The sequence below is a fragment of the Lipotes vexillifer genome, unplaced genomic scaffold, assembly GCF_000442215.2.
Source record: "Lipotes vexillifer unplaced genomic scaffold, Lipotes_vexillifer_v1.1 scaffold1034, whole genome shotgun sequence".
NCBI lineage: Eukaryota > Metazoa > Chordata > Mammalia > Artiodactyla > Lipotidae > Lipotes > Lipotes vexillifer.
Window position 1 is genome coordinate 279,237 of NW_006790288.1, and position 18,380 is coordinate 297,616.

Genomic DNA, 18,380 nt, shown 5'->3' on the forward strand with positions numbered 1-18,380 from the left:
GGCTCTGGACGCGCAGGCTCAGCGGCCATGGCTCGCGGGCCCAGCCGCTCCGCGGCATGTGCCATCTTCCCGGACCGGGGCACGAACCCATGTCCCCTACATTGGCAGGCGGACTCCCAACCACTGCACCACCAGGGAAGCCCTACAGGCCATATTTTGCCCACCCCGTTTATAGGGATGGAAAGTACAAACAGTCCAGTGTTACTTTTTTTCTTTTGGCTGCGTCGTGGTGGTGGGGACTGAACCCGGGCCATGGCAGTGAAACCGCCGGAGTCCTAACCACTGGACCCCCAGGAAACTTCCCAGTATTGCTTTCTTACATGAAAGCAGCCTTAACATTTACTAAATCCCTGAGAAGTACCAATTAAACTCAACATCTGCTGAACTTCTAAGAAGTACCATTCAAACTCATGCTTTTACAATTTTTTAACAGATAAACTGAACATACAAGACACGGTATATATGGCCAAAACTATTTTTACGCATTTACATTTCTATAATGGTGGTTGAAAACATAAGTCCTTAAAAATTGGTCTAGCCTTATTATATGCAAAAACACAAAACAACGCAAAAATCCTATAAGCTTGTCATATTTCATTTTGCAAAAGACTGCCACTAAAGGCTTATTGAGTGCCTATTGGGTAGAAATGCACAACATTAGATACCTCCTCTACAAGTCTCCACTTCCCCACACCAGTTCTCATAACTCTATCAGAAGGCATGTACCCTATGGTGGTATCTGAATTTTCAACCATTTCCAGGATTACAAGAGGAGTAACACTGACCTAAGCACCTAAGTAGGAGACATTTCCTACTGGTAGGCACTGAGCATTTCCCCTCGGTAACTTTGGGAAACAAGGTGCTCCTGCCCAAGCTCCCTCACCTCTTTATTCTGCTGAGTTTGCTGCCACCTCCAGCGCCGTTTTAATGCTTCCTTCTCCGCTCCCTTCTCCATTAGTGCATACAAAGCTTTCCGTAGCATCAAGTCCCGATCATGGAAACCCCACATCCCTATGGCAAGACAACATGATGGTTAAGACACCCTACCCTGACTCAACTCCACTTATTAATTATGAAACACAGACCCTGGCATGAAGGAAATCAGGCTGAAGCCCAGGTTCAAAGAAACCCCTGCTGTGACTTGGGGGAAAGGTAATCAAGAAAGAAAAGATGTTCCTATTCTGGAGGTTCAGAAACTTTGAGAACCTGAAAGTGGGGGATATACCACATCCTACAGACTTCTGACAAGAAGCCTTTACTAGTGATACCAAGTCTAACAAATTAAAATACAGAGTGGGAATTCCCTGGCCATCTAGTGGTTAGGACTCCTCGCTCTCACTGCCAAGGGCCTGGGTTTGATCCCTGGTCAGGGAACTAAAATCCCATAAGCCTCGTGGTGTGGCCAATTAAAAACAAATTTTTTAAATAAATAAAGTAAAATACAGAGTAGCAGCAGATAAGATGGGTCTGGCACATGGCAATCAGCATCAAAGCTTGAGGGGTGGTTGGAAAATGGGGACTTTTTTTAAAAGCTAAGGCAAATAATATATTGAATTATAAATAGGCATAACAATTTAAAGTAAACAAGTCAATAATTATGTAATATTTTTGTATGGTGACAGATGGTAACTACACTTAACATGGTGATCATTTTGAAATATATAGAAATATTGAATTGCCATGTTGTGTGCCAGGGTATAACAGTGTTGTAGGTCAATTATACTTCAAAAACAAACTCATAGAAAAAGAGATCAGATTTGTGGTTACCAAAGGCAGGGGGAATTGGGTGAAGGTAGCTAAAAGGTACAAAGTTCCATTTACAAGACTATTGAGTACTAGGGGTACAATGTACAACATGATAAATATAATTACACTGCTGTATGTTATATATGAAAGTTGTTAAGAGTAAATCCTAAAAGTTCTCATCACAAGGAAAAAAGAATTTTTTCTATCTCTTTAATTTTGTATCCATGAGATGATGAATGTCCACTAAACTTATTGTAATCATCTCATAATGCATGTAAGTTAAATCACTATGCTGTATAAAACTTATACAGTGCTGTATGTCAATTATATCAATAAAACTGGAAGAAAAAAAGAAAGAAAAATACATTATTCTAGATTAGACATACATTAAAAAATAATAATAAACAAGTTTCACAGGTATCTTTTTTATATACCAAAAGAATAAATACTTAGTGGAATTATATGCATACACATACAGTATACTGCTTGCTTACTGCTGCGCATTACTTCTGGGGGCCAGTTCTCAGAGTGGGACTTGTGCTAAATCCTATGTATTCCATACGATTTCTCAACAAGACTGAAAAACCAGGGCAGGGCTCTCTTCCATCTCCTCCTGCACCAGTGAGCGTGCACACACACACACACACACACACACACACACACACACACACAGAGCCTTGCTCTGAGCCATCACTTCTGTCTGAGATCAAGAATGGTTGGATCAAGTCCTTCACATGAGATTTAACTACTGCTTCCTTTCTATGAGGGAATGAAGGACCATTTTCAAGACTCACCAAGAGAGGCTGCGTGCAGGAGGCAGTTTCCATCTCCAGTAGTTGCCAAGGGAAGGAGCCTCTGACAGGTGGGGTCCACACTCACCCACCAGTTCAAACGCCCTACAGGAACAGGAGGAAAAGGAGAGGAGCAAATGATGCATAAAGTTCTCCCTACTTCCCTATTTCTAAAACAGACTCCAAATTTGCCTCCTCTAGGAAGCCTATCCAAAATCAAACCATCACTCTATTACTCTGTGTATCTTCTTCACTTATATCTGGTTCATCAGAATCTGGTGAGCACAACTGGTTAGATCAGTTCTTAAGTAGGGACAATTTCGTCCCCAAAGGGACATTTGGCAACGTCTGGAAATATGTTTGGTTGTCACAAGTGGTGGGGGGATGCTACTGCCATCTAGTGGGTAGAGGCCAGGAAGGCTGCTAAACACAATATAATGCACAAGGCAGCTCACACAACAAAGAATCATCTGGTCTTAGGTGTCAGTAGTGCTAAGATTGAACAACCCTGGGTTGGATGATGAGGTCTAGGTCATAGGTCGAAATCTGTGTTGGCTACTTGGTCTGGCTCTGATTTCTTCACTCTGGTCAGGAGACCAGCAGACACTGTAGCAATAAAGGTCAGCACAAATCCATCATCAGTAAAAGAAAAACAACCCAACATGTATATTCAAAGTGTCATGCAAGTATCATCTGCATATATGACAGTAGGCATGTCACCATGTATGTGGTACGACTTTAAAGACATGAGCAATAAGACAAATTACTTAAAATACCCAAGAAAATGAGTCTCAATTCTGTAGTCATCCTACAATTGCTGATCCATTACTTATATAAGGAAAATATTTTATGAATGATGCTTAAAAGTTTTTTTGAATTACTGCACAGTCTACTGAAAGAAAAACTGGCCTATAATCACAGCAGTCAGATAAACTGCTTACTACTTAAAAAACTGTAAATAGATGCACACGATTAGTATAGAAGGGCACAAAATGAAAAACAAGACCTTCCTTTCTGTGCCCCCACCTCCCACCCCCCGTCCTTCTTCCATGGGAGGTTTCTAATAACTGACTAGCTTTCCCAGAAATCCCAGCTGCCTCACCCCAACATACCAACAAATTTTAAATATAATTTAAAACAAACATAATTGTAAAGGTAAATAAATCTTTTGGGAAAGGTTCGTATAAATAAATGTGACTTAGTTTAATCACCACTGTGCATCATCTACAGCATTGGTTCTTGGAACCAACCATCTACAGCATTGGAACACACAAGGTGTTCCAGAGCCAATTATAATTCATTTGTATTTTTTTCATGTATTGATTTTTAGGTATTGATTTGTAGGCCTTTCACATGTGTATCTGGTTTCCCTTCAATCAAACAGGAAATTTCCAGAGGAAAGTGTCTTATTTGTGTCCTTTCTTTAACTTCAATAAGCACCTAGCTCAGTACATGTCTCTCTGATTGACTGCTGAGTTTGACTGCAATCAGTCAGATCGCAGGCTTAGACTGGAAGCTGCTTGTCAAGCCCAGCCCCTCCACGTGGCTGCCTAGACGTGGAGAGCAGAGGGAAGAGCATGGGAAAGGAAGTGCTCACTGACCTGCCTGCTCCAAGGCAACCAGCATGGACTGTTCAATGAGGTCTCTCTCTATGAAGCTGCGAAAGTCTTCATTGTACACAGTGAGATCTGGAAGCTGGAAGGCACAGATGGGCATTTCCAGGGGGTGCTCACTGCTCCCCCCACCCCCACCATTGGAGGAGACATGGGACCGGGCCAGGGAAACAATGCTGGAGCTGGCGTGGGAGATGCCCCTAGACAGGCGTTTTTCTGCAATGAGAAATGGAGTCACCTTAGAACAAACACAACCCACTCAGAGAACTTTCCACTCATGAGGTGATGGTTACCTCTTGACAAGGTTTCCAGTCAGGGAAAAACTGTAAGTCTAACTGGCTACCAAATTTCATGACCCTCTTTCTCATGCCAAATACAGTTGGAGAAACATAAAAAGTGGCATTTTCACAGGCACTCGCATTAGCACCAAATATACGTTCCTCTTTCTACCCTTTTGCCTGAACTTCTCTCCATGACACTGCCTTCTTCCACTTCCATTTCCCAACATAATAGGGACCCTTCATTTGGCAACTTAGTCATTGTTTGGTGGGAGGAAGAGGGAATAAGGGAAATGGAGTTTCATTTGGCTACACTGAGTCAAATAATCTCTCTGATAATTTTCAGGGCCTTGGAGAATGTAGAAAAGGATTTCCGTTATAGAAAATTAATGACAAATCTTACACATTCAGGAACTTTCTTATCTACCATCAGTAACATTTATTTACATTATTTACTACAACTTTTCTTGATACTCATATTTATCAGAAATTTACAGGTACAGTCAATTCTTATTTAACATATCACAGAGGAAGGTGGTAATATAGATAGTGCCCCAAATTATTTCATTTGTTTTGAATACATGGCACTTATAATTCTCCAGCAGATATTCTACTGTGATTATAATTTGCTCAGTATAGTATTGAAATTCATTTGCATGGCTTGTGTTATATAATGACTATCAGAAAGCTAAAAATTATATTGGGTATCAGGTCTTAATCCAATATCTGCCAGGGATGATGCATAAAGTAAGTAGTTAGTCTAAAGTTATTTTATAGTGTTAACTCTTTTTAAAGGTATTTTTAAAGTACCACATGCCCATGGTAAAAAATCAAAATACTACCAAAAGGTCTGAAGTGTTACAAAGAAATGTCCCTCTCATTCAAAATTCCTGATCCCTTCCCCAGAGGCAACGTTTTGTATCCTTTTAAATTTTTTTGCCGTGCCGTGCAGCGTGGTATGTGGGATCTTAATTCCCCAACCAGCGATTGAACCCGTGCCTCCCTGCAGTGGAAGCACGCAGTCCTAACCAATGGACCTCCAGGGAATTCCTAGAATTTCTGATGCACATAGAAGCACAAATAACTTTTATAACAATTTTTAAAAACATAAACAGGAACATGCTATATATACTGTTCTTCATCTTACCTTTCTCAATAGATTTTAGAGATTTTTCCAAAATAGCACATCAAGTTCTACTTAATTCTTTCTAATGGCTGCCAAGTATTCCATAATATGGATGATTACAATTTATTTAACCACTCCTTTACTAATGGATAATTAAAAGTTGTTTTCAAGCTTTAACTTTCAAGCTTTACACTACATGTCTTTGTGTCTATTTATGAATTAGGTATGTATGTATTTATTTAAAAGGATACACACCACACACAGACACACACACACACACACAACACATATATGATAAATTCCTAGAAACAAAATTGCTGAGATAGAGTATACATGCATTTAAAATTTTTGACAGATACTAATAAATATTAACAAAATATCCTCCAAAGGGGTAGATGATAGTGATCCTTTGAATTCTATCTTTATGTGTACCTTATCTCAACAATTAGATCGTTATTCTTCTTTCTCTATCTCTTTGAAGAAGGCATTTATACAGGATGGCACTCAAGATGCAGAAAGTGAGGGGTTCCAGCATCTGGACAGACTGAGGTCACCTCTGATCATTTGGCTGGGGAGGTGGGGGAGGAATGGAATCATCTCCAAAGGATCACTAAATTCTCTGACTGGTCAGCAGCTGCCTCCCTTTCTTTCTGCTCCGCATACGAAAACAGCCCTCAGCACCCCAATACCTTGAACGATGTCATCCTGCCGCTGTAGGGTGGGTCGGGGAGGGCGAGTAGACTCTCTATCAGAAAACCCTTTCTCAGGGGTCCTGGAGCCACCACTCCCCTCACTAAAGGGTGGGGGCAGGTTCCCAGCATGGACCTGACGTAGCTGTTCAAAATCACTGAGGGCGGCGCTCACATCCCAATTCTTTCCTGTCAGGACACAAAACAAAAAGTGAATTGGGCGCTGAGAGTATAGAAAAATTGAGGAAAGATACAGAACATCATTCTAAGCATCTTATCAAAACCAGCGAGCATATACTCATGCGCACTTCAGTCATTCTCCTTTTCCTTCCCCTACTTTAATTTCCTTCATAACACTTCAATCTGGAATACCACAACTTCTTTATTTACTTATTGTCTATTTCCTAAGAAAGCCCCATGTGCATACAGAATTTCTCTCTCTGAACTGAAAGGGCCCTTGGAGACCTAGTAACCTCATTTTACAGATAAAGGAAATGAAGCCTAAAGAAGTAGTTACTTGCCCAAAGTCACCGGTAGTTCACACCAGGGCCTCAGCTGGACTCAAGCCCAGGTCTCCTAATTCTGAGATCCAGAGAGTTCTGAGCCTAGATGTGCTCTGGGGTGTCCTAAACCACCTGAAACTGTATACAAAGTTATAGGTATGTGCGTTTTTCTAAAGAAAGAGCTGATAGCTGCCATCAGGTTATCAAAGGGAATTGTCAATTCCCCTCAAATTTAAGAATCACTACTCTGCTGAAGGATAGATTTGTCACAGCAGATTTTTCAGTTGCTTTTTTCTCCAGTTAAATTAGTCAATAAATAACATATTGCGTAATTGTTCACACTTCTTTCTGTTCTATTCCATTTGTCACCACCTTAATTCAATTCCTATATCACCTACTGTCCCACCTCCAATCTACTCTAAAGGATCCCATGAGATTAATCTTTCTACAGCACAATTCTGATCATTTCAGTTCCATAATCAAATTTTTAGTGGCTTACCACTGCCTACAGAATAAAGTTTAGCCTCCTTTGTCTGGCGTTCAAGGCTTTCTATGACCTAGCCTACTTTTCTAACCTTTCCTCTGTGCTTCAACTTCCCTGGTTATGAAAGTGGAGGTGATACCACATAGGATTGTTAAGAAGATTAAATTAACTGAAAGCACTTAAAACAGTGCTTGGCACACAGAAAGCATTATTTGTGTATTTACTGCCATTGCTGTTATGCTTCTTGTTATAATTATAATTCTCCAGTTAAGCTGTATTAATCATCCATGCCAGGTGAATTTATTTCTGAGCCATTAGATTCACCACTTGCTCCAACTCCCTTTGCTCACTCTGCACTCTGCGTCAGTCATACTGGCCTCTTTGCTGTTCCCAGAAATGTGCTAAGACTGCTCCCACCTACAGCCTTTCCACCACCTATTCCCACTGCCTAGAAGGCTCTTTCTCCAATATATCTACACAATTCCTCATCTCCTTCAGATATTTGCTCAAATGTCACACTCTTAATAAGGCCTACCCTGACTACCCAACTAAAAATCACAAGCTACCTCATCATTCCCCTTACCATTTTCCACAGCACCTAACACCTTATACTATGTACTTTACAATTTACTTGGTTATCAGGTTTATTGTTTACTGACTATCTCTCAGGCTAGAATGTAAAGGCAGAGATTTTTGCTTGTTTTGTTTTGTTCAAGCATCTAGAACCTAGTACATAATAGGTACTCAATAAATATTTGTTAGAGAATGGAGGACTTTTGTTCTGAACCAATGAATGAATAAATGATTTGTCTTGAGCACTGGATAGTTATCTCCAACTGTCTGCTAAAGTCCTTAAAATCAGGTCCTCCTAACAGTCAACATGTCTAAAACTGAACATCCATCATCTTCCCTCCTAGAGCTTGCTTCTTCCCCTTCTTCTACAGTCCCTAAATCAGTAATGGCATCACAACCCCTCCAGGCCAGAAACTACAGTCATTTCAGCTCTTCACCATTCCTCAGACCCCACTCCTCCTCTTCCCTCACTATCTACTCAGTTCTCAAGGTTGTTTGTACCCTTGAAACATTTCTCAAATCTATTCTTTCTTGTCCATTTTTATTGTCACTACCCCAATTCAGGTCCTCATAATTTCACCTGGTCTTTTGGGAGGGGGCTCCCTAGTCTCTCTACTCTTAGTCCCTCCCCTCTATAATTTGTTCTTTACACTACAACCAGAGTTAACTCTCAAAGGAAAAAGCAAGAGACAGAAAGATAGAGACAGAAAAGTGAGGATCAGGTCCTTTGGTTCCCTTTCTAAATTATACCTTAAATCTACCCACTTCTCACTCTGCTGTTACCACTGTAGTCCAAGTCACCATCACCTCTCACCTGAACTATGGCAACATTCTTAACTGATTTTACCACTTCATCTCTGGCCACCTTCCAATCGGTTCCATATCTTTTATCAGTACACTGTTCAGAAACTCAAACCCAATCATTTCACTCCCCTGATTAAAATCCTTCACCAGCTTCCCACCGAACATACACTGAAATGCACAACCCTTACCATGGCCTACAAAGGCCCCCCATATTCTGCTTCCTGCTTATCTAACCAGCTTCCTACCATTCTTTCTTGTACTACTCTTCCTACCTCGCTCACTATCAGTGCCAAACTCTCTCCCACCTCAGGGTCCTTGTATAAGCTACTTTTTTTTTTACATAAACACTCGTGCTACATCCCTTTGTCTTGCTACTCCTGTGCATCCTTCTGTGTTCAGTTCACATGTCACTTCAGAAAAAGCCTTTCTGCACTCTATATCCAAATTAGGTTTCTCTCTTAAACTTCCACAGCACCCCCAACTCTTCTTTCATAGTATGGGTGTGTGTGCACATGGGTGTGTGTGAGAGAAAGAGAGATGACATGCAAGCATTAACTTGTAACACACTTGTTAAAAGCCAGACTTTGAAATGAGATTGCCTAGGTTCAAATCCTGCTTAACTTCTTGGACCTCAGTTTTTAAGCTGTAATACTGGGATAATAAAACCTATTTTTCAGAATGGTTGTGAGAATAAAGTAATATATTTCAAGTGCCTCACACATATTGAACACATAGAAGTGTTCAACACATGTTACAAGAGGAAGAGAAGGCTTTTGAGCTGAATCCGGAAGGATAAGGAAAATTTCAAGAGAATAATGGAGGAAAGGACACTGCAGACTAAGAATACAACTTAATATGATCAGGGAAAGGAAACAGGTCAGGCCTGGCTGGAGCACAGGAACTGTGGGAGAAGGTAGTAGGAGATGAAACTGAAAATACAAGTTAAGGGCAAAGCCATACTGAATTAGCAAACTAGAATTTAAACCCTGATCTTCCATTTCCAAACCAACATTATTCTCACAGGTGCCTAAGTAACTGTCATATTGCCACACCTTACTAAGGGCTGACAACCTAGAAAATTACCTATGTGTGCTAAGAACTTGCTCCTTCCCCCACAGGCTCACCTATTTGCGTCATTATATACTTTCACCAAAAAGCATCTGTTAACTACGACTCCAAACAAAGAATCTTACTGACATGAGGCCAAGCCTAAAGGACCTTAAAATCTAGAACATTCACACTTACACATACATACAGATATAAGTAAACAAAAGCAGCTAAATGAAAACATTAAATTAATCCACTCTATATAGAATGACCCATACAAGTTAGAGAAGGAAAGACAAAAAACATGAATGATCCCAAATATGAAAATCTAATCATTTATACATAAAAAGGAAGTCTTACAGATCTAAAATTATGGTTTTAGTGGACTAATATCAAATTTCACTTGCATTACCTGAGCTTAAATTGACAGTGGAGAAAGCTACCCAAAACTTCAAGGTGAAAAGGGAATTTTGCATTTTAAAATTATGGTGGGTAACACACAAAGTAGATTATTAGAAGTAACTTATAAGGCCTACCATACACAAAGAGTCTTTCTGTTCACCTTAAATGTTCCAAATCATCCTAACAATAAATATCACATCTTATTTTCTCTCTTCTCATTCTCCCCCAAAGACTCCTTACCTTCCAGGAGATCTCGGGCCAACCCCGGCTCTGCTCCTGTGGAACGGACAAAATCTGACAGGACAGCATCCATGTCCAGGGTCATGTGATCATTAAGTACTTTCAGGCAGCTGATGTAGGGAGGACATAGATCAAAATTCAGGCCTCCACCTGAGAAGGAAATAAACACATAAGGCCCAAATTACACTGGAAAGGGATGATCATAGCCCAATTTCAGCAGCTTCCTAACCAAATGGGGAAACTAACTATCCTAGCTCATTCATTTCAGTAGAATTTATTATAAAGAGTAACATTTAGTTTCCTAATTTCTCATTAACATTAGTTTTTTTTCCTTTTATTATATAAGTTTCAGGTGTCTAGCATTACAGTTCAACATCTATACAGTGATCACCATCACAAGTCTAGTTACCATCCATTACATACAGTTCACCCACTTCACCTATATTAATTTCTTAACTACTACATTAACCACAAAACCATAATACCACTCCAAATAATGCTCTTCCTCTACCTTTCTAGAGTATTACATTTCTAGCCATCAGTTTGCTTATCCAAACTAATGGAAGGAAGCAGCAGACCACCACCCTGAAGAATTCCCCACCTGCATTATTCTCTTACATAGCGCCTGTTTATTTCCTTCTTGGCACTTGATATACCCTGAAATTATTTTAGTTGGTTGCTGTCTAGCCTCCTCCTCCAACATAAAAGTTTCTTGAAAGTACAGAGCTTGTTTGTTTTGTCCACTAATGTATCCCCAGCATGTATCCCTTGGCACAGTGCTTGGCACACGGCTCTCAGCAAACATTTTACTGAATGAATGAATACTATACACTGAATAACTTTAGAGTTGACTAGTACTCTGATGCTAGCTGAGGAAATGGGAGAAGCAAACTGATATCTAAACTTAATCAAAACAGGGACTTCCCTGGCGGTCCAATGGGTAGGACGCTGTGCTTCCACTGCAGGGGGTATGGGTTCGATGCCTGGTCGGGGAACTAAGATCCCACAAGCCGAGCAGCGCGGCCAAAAAAATTTAAAAAAATAAGAATACTCAAAATAAAACAATCTGCGATTATGCAAAGCAGAGTGGAGATCCCAAAGGTTCATAACAAAGGTCAATCTTTGTCCACTAACTTCATGAACCCAGGAAACATGCCTTTCTCCACTCAGGACAAATGACCACCAAGTAAGTTCACCTGAAAAAGATCGCTTCTTTCAGACTTGACTTTGGCAGAAACTATGTCCCTGACCTGTCGGCTTGGCACCAATCCACATTCCTCTGAAGTTAGCAGTCCCAGCGGAGGGAGCAATAACCGAGTGAAAAACAACTTCTCACCAAAATCTGCCACTTCAGACAGGTTTACAGTTCTCTGTAAAAGAGGACTTGTTGGTAAAGTCACCAGGCACATACCTGCCCCACCACACCCACCAGTCCCCTGCTTTGGCGGAATGCCAAAAGTAGAGTTCTCAAAGGCAACAGGGTGGCTCAGGTGACTGTCTCTTCAGAAGCATCTCCTTCTAAACAACCTAAACTCTAAGGGTGATTCTCAGGTACTTTTTCATCACACTTCCCCTGACCCCAAGACATAGCTTCTTTAGTGGTGTGATCAGATCCTAATTATCTAAATTCCTTAGAAATAGTAAGGCAAATAAGCAGCAGTGATTTGTGGGTTATAAAACCAGTAGGCCACTAACTTAATAACTTCATGTAGAATTTCTTTTTTTTTGGAGAGAGATGGCAAAATAGAAAGTATTCCTTCTTGTACTGTTCCATGAGTACAAGAGGTCCAGGAGCAAAGGGACATGTTTAATTCCTATTTGTGCTGCAACATCTAGCACAGCATCTACATTACTGTTGACAGTCAATAAATGCCTGATGAATAAATGATTAAATGACTAACTGAACCTCCATATCAGCCACCACCAAACCAATCAATTTGAGGCTTAACTCAGAAGATCAGAAATGTGAGGGTGGGACTTCCCTGGTGGCACTGTGGTTAAGAATCCGCCTGCCAATGCAGGGGACATGGGTTCAATCCCTGGTCTGGGAAGTTCCCACATGCCGCCGAGCAACTAAGCCTGTGCACCGCAACTACTGAGCCTTCACTCTAGAGCCCACGAGCCACAACTACTGAGCCTGCAAGCTGCAACTACTGAAGCACGCATGCCTAAAGCCCGTGCTCCACAACAAGAGAAGCCACCGCCGTGAGAAGCCCGCGCACCACAACGAGGAGTAGCCCCCACTCACCACAACTAGACAGAGCCCGCACCCAGCAATGAAGACCCAACACAGCCCAAAATAAATAAGTAAATAAATAAAAACAAAAATAAATTTTAAAAAGAAAAATTCAAGGGTACTTCATCTTTCACATTTCTAATGGTCTGTCCCAGTCCCAATCCATCTCTCAAAGTTTTACAAACTCTCCTTTCTAAAGAGACATCAACATACTGTCACTTCCACCACCCTCGTATCAGAAGAGTTCTACCTACACTTATATATATTAGCTGGGTGACTTTGGTCAAATTACTTACAGGGTGTCAGTTGCTTCTTGTATATCCTAGACTTGGATTCGATGACTTCTAAGATCCTTCCCAGGTTTAAAAAATGAACTTCTTTAGTTCACTACAGCCTCAGAAACTATGATCCTTACATTCTCTTTTGGTCTGCATATTATCAATGTCTAATTTACTTCCATTTTAATATCACAACTGTCAGAAAAGACTACCATTACATAAAGAACTTTTGGCCTAAGATACCTCAAATTCAAAATGTTGTTTTTAAACAACTTAGTTCCTCAGATAAAATACTTAAGAATTAAATTCCTTCAAAATTCACAGATGAATGAGTGGTTTCCCTTTCCTCTAATACACACAAGAATTCCTTCTTCAAGCCCATTTTAGTCACTGTCTTAGGTCACAGGGCATGGTAGCAGCCCAAATAACTTAAACACATGAATAATCTAAAACCAAGAGCACAGCTGCAAAATGCATTTCAACCTTCTCTCTTAAAAAAACATGCAAAGGAACTTGGTAAAGCCACTCTAATAACTTACTGAAAGGATGTGGGAAATATACAGTAAGTACACAAATAACAATCAACAAAAAAGTACTCAGCAGAAGAGAGGAGCTGATTAAGCCACAGGCTTATAGGCAATTTCCCAGCCAGCCAGAGGCTTTTGAGTGAGAGAAGCCAATGAAAACCATCGATGTCATGGCATCGTAGACCTCATATGCCAACGTAGTAGGATATTCTTTTAAAAAAATATTTTTTAAAAATAATCTCCAAAAAAAAAAGAATTAATTCTGAGTAAGTCATCTGAAAAATAAATAAATAAGTAATTTCAAGGTCCAACATTATCTAGAATGACTTGCTCAAAAATTCGAAGCACTAAACCAAACTTCTTGGCAGCCCATTCTTATATTCGATGTCTCCAGGTGCATGCCATGGACTCCACCCTAACCCCACCCAACAGATGAGGATTGCAGCTTTTGTTACATCACTACCAACACATGGCTTGAGCTTCTTAAATTCCAAATGGGAACATCCAAGGCAATGACTAAGACTCACAGTCCTTGACTCTCAGCACACAGGAAGGAAAAAAAAGAAAACAAAACACTGGCTTTCAAACTTTCAAATGAAACAGAAGAGGTATTCAAATATTTGTTGATTGAATGGTGTTTAGACAAATCTAAACTGGAATCAAAATCCTCCAACCTTCCAATTGGTGGGACTTTAGCGATTATTTAAACCAATGTCTGCCCCAATGCAAGAATCCTTCTATTACATCTCTGACAGGTAAATCATGCAGTCTCCACATGAATACAAGCTCTGGTGGAGACTCTTTTTTTTGCCACAATGTCCATTTTGTTGGACAGCTCTAATTGTTAGAAAATGCTTTTTTAAACTAAATCACCAGCTCCCCTCTCTCTCACACATAACGGTCCTTGATCTCTTCTCTAGAACAATAAAATCTACTCCCAGGAATGATGGAATTTTCATGGAAAAGGAACAGATAAAGCATTTCTTTCCATAAAAATTTGTTGTAGGTCAACACTGCAATGTTATCATAAGCCAGCCAGTGCCTTTTTTTTTTCTTTTACAAAATTCTTCCTTATATCAATACTTGCTTTTACCTGTATTCATTCATAAATGTTTATGCTGACCCTACAGTACAAACTCAACAAGTGGAATAAATGAAGTGATGTACCTTGTTCAAAATTCACTTCTGCTGCTATCTTTGCCTCTCATCCCTACTTCCACACTTTCATGCCCTCTTGAAGTGATGACAGCAATCAAGAATAAAAACTAACAAGTTAATATTAAGTAAGCACTTTCAAAAACACTATCTTATTCATTAACAACAAAACCCCTAGAGCAGGTTTATTATTCCCAGTTTACAAGGAGAGAAAGGTATAAGGTTTGAAAAGTCAGGAAGCTACCCAAAGTCTGAACCCAGATATTTTGAACACATGCTCTCTCTACTGTACCATGCTGCTTCCCTAGGGACTAAGTCATTACTGATTCCCAGAACCACACTGATTCTTATCCATTCAATTCTTTCACCATAGGAAAGGGCTGTGCCTATCTCTCAGTGTTTATTAATGACTTAGACACCTGCCTTATATTTTCCTCAATTCAAATCCTACCACCTTCCTGAGCAATTTCAACACCCACCTGCATAATCCATCCAACACTTCTGCCTTAGAGTTTCATAATCTCATCGAATACAAATACCTCCATCTCCACTTCAACAACTCAGTCCTGGACCCTGCCATGCCCTGAAACCATTCCACCTCTAAATCTTCAACTCCCAACATCTTACCCTGTCTACAACCTCATCTCCCTCCAGCTTTTCCTTACTACTAAACCTGCTATCTCACCTCAAGACATCCTCACCTCAGACTAAGACATCCAATTCCTTAACCAACTTATTCATTGATTCAACAAAAATTCATGGAGTGCCTACTCTGTGTCAGGCACTACGGTCAGGACTAGGAACACAACCATGAACTAGACATAATCTCTATCCTCACAAAGCTTCCAGTATGGAGGAAAAAAAACATAAAATTTCACAATTATAATCATAATAGGGAAAAATATTGGGGGGAGGGGTGTTATAGCCTATAGGGAGTCAGGAAAAGCTTTCCCAAGAAAGTGACATTACACCTAAGAACTGACAAACGAGTAGGCATTGGAGACAAACTAAGAAAGAAAGAATGCTCTTAGCAGAGGAAACACATATCAATGTTCCGTGGCAAGGAGGAACACAGAAGTGAAAATGGTGCAAAATGAGGATGAAGAAAGGGCCTAGTGGACCCTAATGAAGATTGAGATTTTATCCTAAAAGTAATGAGAAGGCTTTGAAGGGTTGTAGGCAGGGATAGAACATGATCAGATTTAAATCATTAAAAGATCACCCTGGTTGCAGTGGGAATAGTTTGTAGGGAACACAAGTGGATTTAGGGAGACTTGTTTAGAAAACTACTGGAAAAGAGATGATGGTGAGCTAGACTAGGATGAGAGTGGAGAAGACTGAGAAAAACAGATAGATTCCACTTTGTTCCTTCTTACCTACCTGAACATAAACACAATGAGTGATGACTTTATGTTCCTGTAAAAACCTATCCTTACCCTTCCATTTCATTGGCCCAACCTGGATTGACCCCACATTCAACTTCTCTGCTACTAAATAGGGCTACTGCACAAGACAAGATCACATAATATTACAGAGCAACTTGACTACAGATATATTGGTGTTCCATCTCATTCATTTCAATGAAACACTGCAGTCTTTTGCTTGACTTTGGTACCTAACCAGGCCTGTCAGCTACTACCCCACACCTTTGCCATTCTCCCTGAGCCTCCCACCAAAACCTTATTACCTCCCTTACTCCTGATAGATGACCTTCCCTCTGACTTCACAGAAAAAATAAAGAAACGAAGCAAGAGGAGTTCCTTCAGGTTTCCTCCTCTGCCCTACCTGCTGGCTGCTATTCTCTTCTTCTCTGCAAAACTCCTTAAATTAGACTACAGTCCCTGATGCTACTTTCTCACCTTATGGTCAGTCCTCGACCTACTAAAATGGGCTTCTATAGAAAGACAATGGCACCACTGTCTTTTAGATAAGATCATCACCATACTCCTTACTGCTTATCTAAAGTATCTCTTTGTAGGGACTTCCCTGGTGGTGCAGTGGTGCTCAAGCCCTGGTCCAGGAAGATCCCACATGCTGTGGAGCAACTAAGCCCATGAGCCACAACTACTGAGCCTGCGCTCTAGAGCCTGCAAGCCACAACTACTGAGTCCGCGTGCTGCAACTACTGAAGCCCGTGTGCCTAGAGCCCATGCTCCACAACAAGAGAAGCCACCACAATGAGAAGCCCACACACCGCAACGAAGAGTAGCCCCCACTCAATGCAACTAGAGAAAGGCCGTGCGCAGCAACGAAGACCCAACCTCAGCCAAAAATTCATTCATTCATTCATTCATTTTAAAAAATGCATTCACAGTCCCCAACTCTTTCCAACTCACCCAGGAATCCCACAGGCACTTCAAGCTCAGCACATTAAAAAAATGAGCCCTCTATCTCTATCTCTATCTCTATCTCTGTCCCCCACCCTTTCAAGCTATTCTTCTTCTGGTATTGCCTATTCTAGCAGGTGGTACCACCATCCCTCCTATCACTCAAGTCACAAGCCTGGGAACCACCCTGGATTTCTCTTGTGCCTTATCCTCGCTCACAAATAGTTCTTTACTAAGGTTTACTAATTTTAACCTTAAAAAATTCTCAAATCCATCCAACACCTTCAGATGTTCATAACCTGGACCCCAGTAAGTAGCTTCCTAATTTCTCCCTCTTCCTCTCTCCAGCCACTTTTCACAGTGGTTGCTTGTAGAGGCTGATCAATCTAAAATACAAATATGAAAGTATTATATCCCACTGCTCTGAATTCTTTATTGGATCCTCAGTGACTAAAGCTTAATATCCAAATTCCTATACATGACAAACGAGGCCCTTCATGATCTAGCTCTACCTAACCCTCCAGCCTTATCTACCTCCCATCATTCCCCTCCTTGTACTGGTAGTTCCCCAAGCATATACTACGTGCTTCACATTTCAGTTCCTTTGTGAATGTTGTTCCCTCTGCCTGGAACGACTCCTGGCCTAGCAGGTGAATTCTTATTTCTTCTTTAAGGCTAACTTAAGTACTACCTCATCTGCAAAACCTTCCCTGGCTTCTCAAGTTAAAGTGCCTGCTTCCTCCTTGGTGTTACATCTTGTACTCTACCTCTATCATATTCTTTATCACACTGCACAGTATTTGTGTTTATTTACATGTCTGTCTCCCCACTAAACCATGAGCAATTTGAGGGCAGGAATCTTGTCTTGTTCATCCTGTATTCCTAGCATCCAAGCACCTGGGAGGTACTCAATTTTTGTTCAGATGAACTGAATTCTACTTGTACGGTATCCCACTACACACACACACACACACACACACACACGAAACAGTATTGTCGATAATCAGATAACCAGTGTTGTAAACAGGCAAGTCATCTCAAAGTGTTTACAGTGTTGTAAACACTGCTCATCTCAAATACATTTGCTTAAGACTGTAATATGATCTTATTTGCAACAGATTTCTCTCCCTAAATGTTTAGTTCAGACTAATATTAAAACCAGTCTGCATGATCTGAGTGCCCAACTACTTAGTAACAGAGAAAAGTGACTTAAAATTAAATACCGACTGTAGATAATACAGCTATATTAAAATGCGTGAGAAACTACTGACCCTACATTCTCTCATCTACAACAACCCCCAAAGTGTCCACATTCTCACACTATACCCACTCTCCTGGTCCCAGTGATGCATTACAGCTGTGTCTGAGTACTCTCCAACTCCTCCCCAAACTCACTGGAAAACCACAACATTCAAGACTGTCAAGAATTTTCAAAGGTCAGCAACTCCTCCACGTCTATGATGTCAGTCCCAAGGAATCCAGACAGGGAGAAAGTAGAGGGACAGAAACCCTTAGACTTTCACACAATTCTTGACTAGGTGGGCAGGAGAGATGAAAGAGT

General features: G+C 40.6%; 1 protein-coding gene across 1 annotated transcript in view; it reads right to left on the reverse strand.

Moving 5' to 3' along the window:
- The window catches only part of OTUD7B (OTU deubiquitinase 7B), a 52,166-nt gene that overhangs the window by 11,359 nt on the left and 22,427 nt on the right, over positions 1–18,380 (reverse strand). Inside the window, exons 2-6 of the mRNA XM_007463486.1 lie at positions 10,297–10,446; positions 6,244–6,432; positions 4,139–4,366; positions 2,541–2,642; positions 884–1,011 (exon numbers count right to left, since the gene is read on the reverse strand). Of these exons, the coding sequence (XP_007463548.1) occupies positions 884–1,011; positions 2,541–2,642; positions 4,139–4,366; positions 6,244–6,432; positions 10,297–10,381 (732 nt within the window). The 5' untranslated portion in view covers positions 10,382–10,446. The remainder of the gene's footprint in view (positions 1–883; positions 1,012–2,540; positions 2,643–4,138; positions 4,367–6,243; positions 6,433–10,296; positions 10,447–18,380) is intronic.